Source organism: Botrytis deweyae (assembly GCF_014898535.1).
Source record: "Botrytis deweyae strain B1 chromosome Unknown BDEW_004, whole genome shotgun sequence".
NCBI classification, from domain to species: Eukaryota; Fungi; Ascomycota; class Leotiomycetes; order Helotiales; family Sclerotiniaceae; genus Botrytis; species Botrytis deweyae.
The window spans coordinates 1,643,270-1,657,500 of record NW_024066211.1 but is presented as its reverse complement, the minus strand read 5'-3'; the positions used below and the strand labels follow the sequence as shown (position 1 = coordinate 1,657,500).

At 42.8% G+C, this 14,231-nt stretch overlaps 2 protein-coding genes across 2 annotated transcripts; both read left to right on the top strand.

Moving 5' to 3' along the window:
• Window positions 1-1,506: 1,506 nt before the first annotated feature.
• On the top strand, window positions 1,507-3,673 carry EAE98_002495 (uncharacterized protein; the record flags this gene model as incomplete). Its single annotated transcript, XM_038950115.1, has 7 exons — window positions 1,507-1,771; window positions 1,829-2,214; window positions 2,262-2,417; window positions 2,498-2,552; window positions 2,609-2,666; window positions 2,787-2,959; window positions 3,012-3,673. The coding sequence occupies 7 exons, from the start codon at window positions 1,507-1,509 to the stop codon at window positions 3,671-3,673; spliced, it is 1,755 nt and encodes a 584-aa protein (XP_038813854.1).
• A 1,177-nt stretch (window positions 3,674-4,850) lies between these two features.
• On the top strand, window positions 4,851-8,162 carry EAE98_002494 (uncharacterized protein; the record flags this gene model as incomplete). The annotated part of the gene is made up of 5 exons (XM_038950114.1): window positions 4,851-4,976; window positions 5,036-5,829; window positions 5,880-5,988; window positions 6,045-7,830; window positions 7,948-8,162. The coding sequence occupies 5 exons, from the start codon at window positions 4,851-4,853 to the stop codon at window positions 8,160-8,162; spliced, it is 3,030 nt and encodes a 1,009-aa protein (XP_038813853.1).
• Window positions 8,163-14,231: the final 6,069 nt, after the last annotated feature.

Here is a 14,231-nt window from a genome sequence, read left to right as displayed (position 1 = left end):
ACAAGCCAGGATACTCCATAAGTTTTGATTTGATCGACGATCTGTATGTAAATCAAACCTTGTGCCAGGCGTATTTGATGAAAAGAAAGAGGAAAATCTAGACATTTGAAAGTCCAGATAATTGATGGTTCATTCGAGGTGTCAATATTGGATAAAGGAAGAAGAGGTTGGTGGTTCAACAACATCGGAGTAATATTTCAAAATTTCTCCGATCAACGCCAAGGAACTGGTTTGGGGTGTGACATTTGACTAGTCAGTCTTATAACATCCGAGAATGAGCATAGGAAAGATCTTTCATGACAACTATTTCATGCTTTTCGTTGCATCATGATGGTATGCCTCAACATATCGGAGCGGTATGACATGAGAAATGGTCATCTGGAGAAGAGAAAAGTCGTATTCGATTCATACGAAAGGTTTAATGTAGGATTCACATACCTGATGCCCAGACTTCTCGGCCTGTGTTCCGGTAATATATGGGCGTAGTCTTACCCGATTGAATTTCTTTTTCTACAGAAACCAAGAGATGGGAAGCATGCATGACATCCGATTTGTCAAAAAAACGTTTATACAGGTGGTTTTGTTTTCCCTAAACCTCGGCACTCTTACTCCATGGGCCTTTCTATTACATTGAGAAACGTTCCATTTCGGATATGTTCCAGTATTCCTTGTTCTTGATCATGGAGAATCCTTCAAATTGCAGCTCGAGTATGCACAAGTTCGAATGCCTATACATATTCAGCTCAAAAGATGCTAGAAATGGGATGAAATTGCGAAGATACCAATGAGGAGACGGCTCGTCTACCACATTTTGACAGCGTTCCTGACATCAGCTGTGCCAAGATTATGCCAGTCACTCCACTGATGTATACCATGCGCCAATCAATAGATTTGAACGTTTAGTGCAACCTCGGTGTCGTGATCGTATAAGCTACGGCGTTGAAGCCACATGGTTGCCAGGATTGTGGATGACAATCATTGCAAGAACAGTTTCTCGAGTGCTGTAAAGCTGCACGTTGAAAATGTCATTCACATAGGGCTTGCTCAAAAATACCGCAAGTTCCAAAATCAGCGCATGGAAGTGATTCTAGGCCAAGGAGCCGCTATTCCATGCGTTCATTGCCTTGATGTTACGTTCAAGCCTGCTCTCCTCGGTGGCATTAGTTGATCCTCGTCTTTTGTCGAGGCTATTACACATAGGTCTTACCTCTATACGAGGCTGAGCCTACGGCGAAATGTGTTTATTGAGGTACAGTAAAATCGTTGCGAGGATCTTCTGTATACAACAGGAGATGATTGGCGATTCACTCGTGTTTTGCTTCAACAATAATTCGCTCATTGATCCGTACTTCCATAATATATAAGAGTATCTTGAGCTCATGATAATCTTCTCACTCTACTCTTCTTTGCATTCATCTTCATTACCAGGCCAGTTCTTAGACTCTAGCATATTGTTGGAGACTACAATTTCTAGTAACACAATATACACATTCTTTGAAGCTCAACATGGTAACAAGTCTCATCAGAAGGCTCGGGGCCTTATCATTACTACTCAGCTCTGTCATAGCTTCCCCGCTATCTAAGCCCGAGGATTTGAAATCTCGAGCAGGTACACTTGCTATCACAGGTGTTCAAGATGGTGGTTTACAGCCCCGTCTTGAGATTCGATCACTTGCCGCTGACTCTACTCAATGGAACTTATTTTTGTTAGCTATGATAGCATATCAAGGTACCGATCAGAGTGAATTGTCGTCTTTCTACCAAATTGCAGGTACGCTACGATAAAACTATTCTAGTGATGAATGACCTTCAGACTAATGATTTTCAGGTATTCACGGTTACCCCTTGAAGCCCTGGGACGGAGTTCAAGCTGTAGGAGCTGGAACCAGTGGGTATTGTACTCATGGATCCAATCTTTTTGGTCCTTGGCATAGACCCTACCTTGCGTTACACGAGCAACAAGTACATGCCTGGGGTGTCAAAATTGCGCAAGAATTCACCGGTAGCAACTCAGAAGCATATCATCAGGCATCTCTGGCTCTCAGAATGCCATATTGGGACTGGGCCGCCAACCCTGCAAACAATGGACCCATTCTCCCTAGTGTCTTGAGTAGCCCAACCGCTTTTGTTACGTATCCCAATGGTAGTACTGCAACAGTGCCCAATCCATTGTTCTCTTACAGCTTTCATCCCTTGATACCAAGCGATCTTCGAGTAAGTAAAAACTCGCTCATATAATGGTACTTTACTGATTCAAATAGAATTCTGCTCCATTCAACACATGGAAAAACACACTTCGGTGGCCAACATCAAACAATGCCGACGCCACAAGTCAAAATAACCTCGCGGAAGAGCAATTCGAGGCCAACTTACCAAATTTCAGAACACAAATCATGACTCTCTTTGCAAATTGGCAAGTAAGTTCGCCCAAAAATCTACTTTTTGAGGCCACGAGGCCATTTACCTCTAGTTGATCAATGCTAATAATTCACTGCAGCCATATAACCGATTCAGCAACAAGGGATCCGGTAGCTCTGGCTTCGGCAACATTGGTAAGTTCAGTTTATGGCGGAATTCCGTATGGCATTGGTTACTAATTAGTCGATAGAATCGATTCATGATACTGTTCATACGTTGACCGGAGGCTTTATCTTTTCTGGCCACATGTTAGTTTGTTCCTCAGAATACCTCATTCTCTTAGCCATTTTACGATATTTCTTCTCTATATAGAACACTGTGGGGGTAACGATTTCCGGTGGTAATACTGACTGAAATAATTCACACAGGTCCATTGTTCCAGTCGCTGCATTCGATCCAATCTTCTGGTTTCACCATGCAAATATCGACAGATTAATTGCCCTGTGGCAAGCTGTATATCCCAATACATATGTCGAACCAACACAGCAGAGAGCAGGCACATTCACCATTCAAATGGGCTCTACTCAAGATCAAAACTCTCGTAAGTCCCCTGTATAATCCCATCACAACATTCGCATACTAATACAACGAAGCTTTGACTCCTTTCCATCGAGATACGAGTGGCAACTTCTTCTCCTCCGCCGATGTGCGCAATGTCGAAAGGCTTGGCTATTCCTATCCTGAGATCATCAATCATCCCGACAACACTACTCTCCAACGAAACATTGCTGCACTTTATACCAGTCCCCCAGCCAGCTTCAAGAAACGACAAGTAGCCACCACAACCTCACTTCCACGCGACTACCTAGTGAAGATCGATTTACCGTGGACAGCTCTCAACGGTACTTATAGTGTCGGAGTATTTCTCGGCAAGAGCTCTGCCAAACCTGATGAGTGGGCGAAAGATCCCGCATACGTTGGTATGCACGCTACACTTGGGACACAGAGCATGACACCCAATGATGTTATCGCCTCAAGCAATGTGCATCTCACCGACGCTCTCATCAAAAAGCACGACGAAGGTGTTCTGCCAGATCTCAATGAAGATACTATTATTAATTATTTGACTGCTAATCTAGAGTGGAAGGCTCAACAAGACGGCATTGAGATTGATATTAGTACTCTGGCTGGTGCGGTGGTGACAACGGAGTCAATCGAGGTTGCTGCCCCTGATGCTTTGGGCACTTTTTCGAATTATAAGTGGGTAGGAGATTTCAAGAGCTACCCGGGTGTGTTTGGTGCCCTTGGAATTTAATGAGTCAATTCAGGGAATGATGGCGGGTTATTTTGTTTCTGTCAAAAAGTTTTAGGGATTTATGGGGGTTCATGTCACTTAACGGGAGGTCTGTCTTGCTTTTAAAATTACTGGTTCTATATGAAAAAGCAAAAAAACAATTTCTTGACATGTGTCAAAACCGAGTAAAAATAGATAGTTGCGACTTCTTGAGTAAATTTCGTCAAGTTCTGGAATATATCTATTTAAAACATGACTGTTGGTCTTGTATTAGTTAGTAGTAGTCAGTTGTTGAACGTCTCTTCTTCCTGTGTCCACTGCCTATCTGCATACGAACAAACTTCTGTCTCTCTCCCTCCCCTTTTATAAAAGAAAAAGAACAAAAATGACAAAAGAAAAAAGAAAAAAAATCAATGGGCGTTGCCCGGGATTGAACCGGGGACCTCTTACATGGAGAATCAGTCGATGAAGACTGTTATATCCCTAAGCAAGAATTATACCACTAAACCACAACACCAGACTATATGATCTTGTTGAGACGAAGAAATAAAATATGCATTATATTACTATTTTGATTAGCGCTCCGTTGACTCAATTTTCTGTGTCAATGTTTCCTTTGTAGTGGAGCAGAGTTCTAGTGGAACTAGATAACTAGGCACGTGTGGTGGGCTAAGCCTCACAAGAAATCAGTTCATTGGTGCATATAAATTATGCCTGTTTCTACCGGCATATATTCGGGTAAACACTGGGTGGTTGTACTCCCTCATTCGCAACTTCATGATTGGGGCCATTTTGCAACACCACATTTCGAAAATAACTACAACTATCACCACATCCGAACCACTTATATTCATTGAAGGTATCCCTGTCTTTATTATTGGAGCACAAGCATATCTCCATCGTTATACTTCATAAAGTCTGCAAATCATACGTGAATGCCATTGCCGGTGCGGAGTATGCATTCAGGCTATACATCCGTCCGTCCCACTCTACACTCTGCCTCCAAAGTTGGGAGAATTCACCCATTATGTATTGGGGAATTCTGCGGAATTACGTCTTCAATGAACAGGTAATATGAACTCAATAAGATAAGTATAAGGATACAATGGTGCTACTTTGTGGGAACGTTTCATTGCTTGTATATTGCTTGTATATTTGTTACGTGGTTATTTGAAGTACACACCACCAATATTTCATTATGTTTATATACTTCAATTTATTTCTTATTGCTGTGTGGTGGATACAAGGTATATCTGCTTTAAGAATCGGAAGCATCCAGAATGCCCGTATCAAGGTGCACAAAAGAGAAGTTCTACAAGATTTGGTCAGTAGTTTGCACTGCAAATTCCAAAGTAAGAATTTTAATCCGTAATATGCGTACAGGTGTCGTGGGATGAACACTCAATTCTCGTTCGTGGTGAACGTATTATGATATATTCCGGTGAAGTCCATCCGTTTCGTATTCCATCTCCAGGATTATGGCTCGATGTTTTTCAAAAAATCAAAGCCATGGGCTTCACTGGTGTATCGTTCTATACATACTGGGGATTACTTGAAGGCAACCCTGGGCAAGTAATAACAGATGGAGTATTCAGCGTTGATGAGTTTTTCGATGCTGCCATGCAAGCCGGAATTTACTTGATTGCTCGTCCTGGTCCATACATCAATGCAGAAACAGCAGCTGGGGGAATACCAGGCTGGGTACTGAGAATCAAAGGAGTCATAAGATCCACTGATCAGGATTATCTTGATTCCACTCAAAACTATGCTTCTACGATTGGCAAAATTCTAGCTAAAGCACAAATCACAAATGGCGGCCCGGTTATCATGGTCCAACCTGAGAATGAATTCGCGTCATGGCCTGGTGTTACTAACTTTCCGAGTCAAATGAATAAAGATTATATGTCATTTGTGGAACAACAGCTCTTGGATGCAGGTGTTGTAGTTCCTTTTGTTGTGAATGACAATTTGAATATTGGGAATTTTGCACCAGGAAGTGGGCTCGGAGAGGTAGATCTTTATGGAATTGATGCTTATCCTATGCGTTATGATTGTGGCGATCCATATATTTGGCCAACTTACAGATTTCCGAAGACTTGGGAGATCAGCCATGCGAATTACAGTCCATCGACACCCTTTACAATCGGTGAATTCCAGGGTGGAGGTGGAGATGGATGGTAGGCTCTGCAAAACAATTCAACGTACTGTCCGCTAATATATAATTCAGGGGTGGCGTTGGAGAAGATCGATGCGCAATTCTCACCAACAATGATGCGATCAAGGTGCAATTCAAGAATACTTACAGCTTTGGAGTCGCAATATTCAATGTCTATATGGTAAGATCTATAGCGTCTTATTGAGCTCTCCGCTTTGATTAACCAAGTTTTGAAAGATATACGGTGGTACCAACTGGGGAAATCTTGGGTACCATGGAGGATACACCTCCTATGATTACGGAGCATCAATTACCGAAGATCGTCAGGTCTGGCGCGAAAAGTACAGTGAAATGAAATTGGAAGCAAACTTCTTGAAAGCATCCGCTGCTTACTTGACAGCTACGGCTGGACATGGTGAAAATGGTACTTTTGGAGTTCCGGCTGAAATTGCTGTAACCCCATTGTTTGGCGCTATCAAAAATGGCACTAGAACCAATTTTTACGTGGTCCGGCATGCAGATTTCACGTCCCTCACAAGGACATTGTATAAGTTTACAGTTACTACATCTCATGGCAACATTACAATACCTCAGCTTGGTGGATCGTTGGTCATGAATGGTCGAGACTCCAAGATACACGTCACAGATTATGATATAGGAGGAATAAACATGATCTATTCGTCAGCCGAGGTTTTCTCATGGGCCAAGGATCACAATAATGGAAGAGTCTTGATTCTCTATGGTGGAGATAAAGATAATAGCGAAGCTGCTTTTCCAGTCTCTCTTGGTGTGCCTGACGTTGTAGAAGGCCACGGCGTTGATATTCGAAAACTTGGTGGAGCTTGGGTACTTCAATGGACTGTAAATCAAGAGAGACGAGTTGTGCAAATCGGAAAGTTAAAGATTTATTTATTGTGGCGAAATGAAGCATACAATTATTGGTCTCTGGAGCTGGAAGCACCGGCACCAATCGGCAACCATACATCTCCATCTAAATCATCGATTATCGTCAATGGTGGCTACCTCTTACGAACAGCTAGTATTGAAGGAAAACAACTTAAACTTACGGGGGACATAAATGCGACGACTAGCTTTGAAATCATCTCCGCACCTACTGAAGTAAATTCACTTCTTCTAAATGGCAAACTACTTCAAAGCGGAAAGGCGAAGAACGGAAATCTCCAAGCTCACATATCATATTCCCCTCCATCCATTAGTCTTCCCAATTTCTCAACCCAACAATGGCACTATATCGATTCCCTCCCCGAACTTCAACCTCACTACGATGATTCTCTCTGGACACCATTAGACCACACAATTACAAACAACACCTTGAATCTCACAACTCCCACGTCAATGTACGCCAGCGATTATGGTTATCACACCGGTTCCCTCATCTACCGCGGTCATTTTCTCTCCACCGGCAATGAAACCACATTTTTTATCAACACAACGGGTGGCGCCGGGTTTGCTCATTCCATCTGGCTCAATTCTACATTTCTAGGCTCCTGGGTCGGCAGTGGTGGGAATCAAACATATGCTCAAACATTCCCACTTCCTTCCCTGAAGTCTGGAAATCCTTGCGTCTTTACAGTATTAATAGATCACATGGGTCAAGATGAGGAAGCCCCGGGAACTGACGCTATTAAATTTCCACGTGGATTCCTCGATTATTCTCTGTCTTCACATCCTCAAACCGAAATTACCTGGAAATTGACTGGAAACCTAGGTGGAGAACAGTTCATCGATAAAACACGAGGGCCTCGAAACGAAGGAGCGATGTTCGCAGAGAGACAAGGATACCATCTACCAAATCCGCCAAGTGATGCGTGGGAAGTAAGAAATCCAGTCAGCGACGGAATAGACAGTGCTGGAGTGGGATTTTTTACTACGAGGTTTGAATTAAATATTCCAGAAGGGTGGGATGTGCCGCTTGGATTCGTTTTTAATGGAACGGGGACGGGGATGGCTGGCAATTATAGAGCTCAGCTTTTTGTTAATGGGTGGCAATTTGGAAAATATGGTATGCATCTTCCTGATATTCTCCTGTGTCCTTTCATATTTATCTTCTCCTCCCACTTTTCGCTTCCGCATCTTTTTCCCCCGCCTTTCATGTCATCATCCTAACCCCCACCTATAGTAAATAACCTAGGCCCGCAAACACGCTTCCCGGTTCCTGAAGGAATCCTTAATCACCAGGGAACAAACACGGTAGCATTAACTCTCTGGTCTTTGGATAGTGAAGGAGCGAGTATTGGTGGGTTTGAATTGGTTCCTAATGCAACTATTCGGAGTGGATATCGAAAGCCGAATTTAGTCGAGGGGAGTGGTTGGAGTAGGAGAGAGGGGTATTAGAGAGGGGAGAGAACTGAGTGGAGTAGGCTGTGTCTAGAACATTACTCTAGGTAAATAGAGAACTTTTGGTTCTGATATCGAGCTCTCATGTACTGGGTCAATTACGAACATTGGAAGTTCATTGCATGTATAAAGTGCACGACATTGAGCAATCCTTATATCACATCACTTTCTAACATCACAAGTGTTTGTCCCATGTATTAGTCACTCCTATTCAATACAATCTATATACAGTTAAACTCAAAACTAATCCGATTCATGCACGTCCATGTTAAAACGAGAAGGGGGAATAGGGGACATAGATCAACGGTTTTGAAATCAATCACCTAAATAGCATTCACACCGTTTCTTCTATGCTCCAAAGCCACAGATACTTTATCTGTTTATCGTGACTGGAGTTGAGATTTGTTCCGGAGAGAATGCTGGAATATTAGTAGCTACCCAATTCAATATTTACAGATCTCGTCTTGCGATTCCCCGGAAGATTTATTCGAATGTCAGTAGCAACGAGGGCAAATGATATATTATTTCAGTGAAGAAGAAATTTGTTAGGTAAAAGATCTATCGTCATGCAGGATAGTTCACTCGTCATTCATATGTATATTTCAGTGCGGGATTTGGAGTGTTTCTAATAATGTGATGTTGAGAACTGAGTATCACATATATCACTATCCTGACTCCAGAGTTCGAGTGCTGATATAGCTCGTGTGTACGTTACGTCTAAGAAAGAGTATTTCAATAATTACGAATCCATAGAGAGGTATATGAGGAGGTATGGTTCCATCGATGAGAGCTTGAGTATAATACATCAAGGAATAATGTTAGGTTACTGTTCAGTGCTTCGGTGGATTACGATATTGATGCTCATGGAACAGTGGGAAAGAGTATAGATAAGAGAAGGTTCTGGTGTTTGTAGAGATGAAATAGATGGTGAAATTTAATATGTATTTTGTTCATGACGAATGATGATTGCCCGCGACGTGATTTAAGCATTGATACAATTATTCGTTGACAAAATACAGACCATGACAAGACAGCTCACCAACAACCACTATCTTTTCCTGAGTCCGACTTTTGAATTATCTCCAAATTTTTCATTCTTTCAACTGATCCTGATAAATCAATTCTCCCTTGCCCTCCAAACGTAAGGTGTGTGTCCATCCCTACACTCGCAACTCGCGCGTACGCGAATGATCCAGGGGCTCACAGCTTGGCATTTCAATGAAACGCATGGGATATTGAATCAGTGCCTACGAGGAGAATTCAATAGTAAGGAAATACACCTCTCCTAAGGTGCCCTTGAGATTTCATCTCCGACAAAACATGTGCTGCTGACCGAACATTATATCCATGACCTGGAAAATAGATGGGATGATAGGCTTTTGTGAATTCCAGGCAAGCCACGGTAAGCTCCGCACATAATGATACACCGTTCGTTATATTTCGACAACATGCGACACGGAAACAATAATGAGACACCGGTACCCACCCACGGTAAGAGGAAAATTACGACCGGATGTCCATAGAGAAGATCCCTCAACACCAAAATAATGGTCATTGGAAAACGCCTCATGTATCCATTTACCATTCCATCGGCATCCATTTATACGTGTGTACCACTTGGACTCGTATCGCCATGCAAAGAAGGGAAAGTTTTTGAGGAATTATCAAGGGCGAACGGGTAGCGTGGTTCCACAACACTTTTCCGTCCAACATACACTTATGCCAAAAGGAAATGAAGTTGCGAATAAAAGTGGGAAAATGGAATGGAAAGGGTAGGCCGTTATGCAACAATAACATCGAAGCAGGTGCGAAGATTTCCAGGGCTACGGAACTGGGTCGCGGGTTTGTACTGCTGTATTACTGAATTGGAGAAGGTATCTGGTGCACAGAATATGCAGGTTGCCGTATCCATTTGTTCAGTCGGAAGAGGGATCAAAATGGTAACGGAAGTGCCTCCGTGTTTTCTAGCCAAGATCGATGGCCTCTAACAATTATGAAATCCAGAATCAGAATCCAACTTGAATCCCGACAGTGAGAATACTTCTCCAGACGGGGAGCATGAATATGAATACCGCTTCGTGTTTTTGATATTGGGCGCGCAGATGACAATCATTTGAAGATCTCACTTTATTGTGATAGGGATCATCCATCACAACTATCGGTAAGTGCTGAAGAATTATAATTTGTCTGGGGAAGGAACAAACAAGGTGTGACTGATTGGAATATGTATCAGCCCGAAGGATTTTCACAGCGTTCAAGCAATGGGCTCGTCATGTGAGACTATTTTCATCTCCATTATTCGGGATAACAAGGATAGTAAGCAATCTTCAAGCCTCAAATGCATTCTTGTTTAATTTCGAAATATGGTCTGAATCACGATCATCGGTCAAGAAGGCCGCCTTAAGCAATCCCTAGATGTGAATCATCAACTGCCTGTGGCTTGTGGACTAAGCGTGTACCTGGAAGTTTCTGAGGCTCTATCCACCTGGATCTAATGGGATTTCTGACCTGTCATTTTTTGAATCTAGTATACCTTGCTTGCATCAACTTTATGCAGAAAGGAATGAATCGTTTATTCACCCAGCGAAGTGATAATGTATATTTGGAAACACAACCTTGGAAAGCATGAATTATATCGTAGGCAGCAGAATAGGAAGAGGATGATATCAGAATGAGAACGATGAGAAGGAAGCAGAACATGCATAGGATACGGACCGCTCTTTGGAAGGCAGAAGGAAAACTAGGGTGTCTGGATTTCTTGGACTTTGTGCGACGTCGCTAATGTAGGTCAGAGTTGCCGGCAGGATGAGATTGCTGGTTCCATGACTTGGCTGTGGCTCCTCTTCTTCCTTTCGCTGGTATCTTCAGCATACCATGAAAGTATCGTAACAGTAAATAATACAGTGATATCATGCAGGTGAGCAGTTCGAGGCAAAGATCAACATGAATAGCTTGCCTGATAAGTTGCAACATCCCTCGAGCATGCCCATCAAAACCTAGAAGGTAAATCCCAATCCCGGGCGCTCACCGTAGTGGCCCTGTTGATCTTGTGCTAATCATGATCTTCCAGATCGTGCTCTAGTAATCATCATAATTCATCGCGAAAATTGATTGATGTGCATGAAAGACCCATGGAGACTTCATGGGTCTGTATGTCCGGTATTTTCGGTAGATGTTATTCCATTTTCCTTTCTCAGAATTGGGGAATGGAGATCAAAATCTTGTGAACACAACATAATGCAGGTACGAACATAATGAGCGACCTGCAGATACTGAAGGTAAAATAATGAGGCCGACCGACCGTATCAGTCAACATTAAACAAATCAAAACATTTTGATGACAGCCATGAACGAAGCATGTTTGAATACAGTAATCAATCTCACAACAACTCACCTAGAAACCAAGGACAGACTTGGTATAGCCGTGCCGCTCGTGTTGATATTCACGACTCGGCCTCCAATCAGCTCTAGCCATAATTTTTCCATCCATCGGATCCTACCCATTCCCTTCGACTAATATCAACTCCCGAAATTTCGGTGATAAACAAAAGTTACGCGCGATGATAGTCATCAAGATCTTCTGATAGGTTGTATACCACCATACCTTTGCAGATACATAGGTACAGATGATATGTTCGCATATACTTACAATGGCGATATGGAAAGGCGCAGGTAGCATTACCGTATGATAACCTACCTACCTGTTACTTTGAGTACGAACGACTCTTGTACCTGCATGTCCCCCAACACAAAGTCCCCCAACTCCTCCCCCCCCTTTCTCCCTGCATTTTTCCACTGCCAATAATGGCCCCCGACCTTCCACGTGGCCGCTCAGACTCCTTTGTGTGAAGGCTTTCGAGGCTTTCTCTGTGTCCTTTCCCAGCTTCATAATTTATATGACTTCCTCGGCTTGTGTTTTGCATCTCGTACAATTTATGGAGAAGGAGGGATGTACATGGGATTAATCATTAAATGGACCCCACCACCATTCTTATTACATCGCTTTGGCCTCCACGCTTAACTTTGGGGAGATTACAGATGATCAGACGCGCAACAGGATAATGATGAAATTTTCTGAATACTTTAATCTCATTACAGACCATGAGAGAGATATATTGCGTTGCCATCGCCGTCGTCATCGGTGTTAACGGTATTGCAAAAAGATTGTTGTACCCTAGGTCTAGAGCCCACGACAGACACTCAAAGGTTAAAGCGTTTAGCATAATTTTTGAAACCAGTTATGCTCGTCTGCGTTGGTCGTTTTTGGTCCCTTGGTCCCTTGGTCCCTTGGATTAAAATGTGTCTTAAAAGGCTACGGAAGAACGGAATTATCCTTTCTTCCTTTCCCCAGTTCAACAAACCCCTGAACCACGAGGTTTGGTCGGCGAACATGCTGTTGATTCATTCCTGGGTTTGCATTTCTTTTTGCCCAATCAGGCACCCTAAAAACATATCCTCCCATACGATATTCGAATCATAGAATGAACCTGCGAACCCATAGACAGCTGGGGGATATCTTCATCGCCCCATTATGAGCCGTGTTCAAGAGGCCGCTCATATAAAAATCTACAGCAATATCAAAAACTTCCTTTTGTTTTCGCAATCCATAATCCCCGTTGCCACGATGGTTCTCCATTGCAATCTACGTCTTGCAGGGTTGACTGATAAATCGAATACATCAAGATTGATTTTCGACGAGGGATATGCGGGAATCAAGGATCAAGCATCATTAGAGACATTTAAGAACATGACCCTCGAAAAGGAACCTTTCAAAGTATTCTTGCCCAGCGGCAATACTCAACTCCAGATAAAACAAATGAAATCTTTTTGCTAAGTAGTACATATGGAATACCAAACTTAGAGATCACGGCAACTACGGATCAGACAGCGGACCGAAGTTCTACTTCTATACACCCCAGTCGTACATACACCAATTAAACTCATCAGAGCAACGGATGTCACAAGTTACAACTCCTCGCAAACTCGCTTCCCCCTCTTGGGGACTTCACTATTCCTTATTCAGGGACACGACCGTATGAATACCCCTTGTACATTATTTTCCTCTTCGCACCTACTTGCATAAAAAGTCCATCGCGCGCGCCAGCACGAGGCCAACTCCGAACCAGTCCGACAGTCGAAAAAAGTGATTGTGTGTGAACCGTGATGAAAAGAGCCAGCGAGTAATGAGCAAGAAAGGAGATTAAAGAACAAGCCTACGTGCGGCAGCAACGTTGATATCCCAAGTCAGACTCAGACACCAACCAACTGTTGTTTTGAAAGATAAGTACTGTTCCGTACCCGCCTCTGCACTGCAATGCGAAGGGAAAGCGTTATGCTTACTTGAAATTGTCCGAAGGTTGATGGCATACTAATACGCCGATTCTATCGTCTAAATGTCGGTCGCAACGTAGAAGAAGCAAAGCGAAAGCGATACTAAGAAAGAAAGACTAGAAGCGCCCATCACAGAAAGACAGCGTACAGTATTAACGCTAAGGAATTCAGTGTGGTAACAAAGGTCAAAAGTATATCTCCTCCACGTTACGATCATGACAATTAACTTTTGCTACCCCATTTCCCAATCCGGCTTTTCTACGCGACTTTTGGGGTCCAGCTGAATTGCAAATTCCTGGGAAAAGTGCGATACCTCCAATCGAATTTTCAAAGACGCATGTATTGTTCTGACGTATTGTGTTATTTATACCATAGTTTGTTTTAGTTCTTTTACATATCTTGCATTGTTTTTTTTATCATGAAAACGATGAAGTAAGTGTAGACGTATATCCTAATTTCGGCTTCTCCCACATAGAAAGCCACATGACGATCACCTGGAAATCAAAGAGGCTGGAATACTGTAGTCTGTAGCCCCCTTAAAGGAAGAGGTACAGGACCTTTCTAGAGCTCCTGTGGGCACCCTACCACCCTGACTCTGGTGCTGGCGCTGGACTCTCGTGGCATTCGAGGATGTTCAGAATAGTTCCCGTTGAAAATGCGGCGAAGCGAAAGCGTAAGATTTCTTAATTGCACATCTTATTAAGGGTAGAATTATCCAAGTTAAGTTCGTGATTT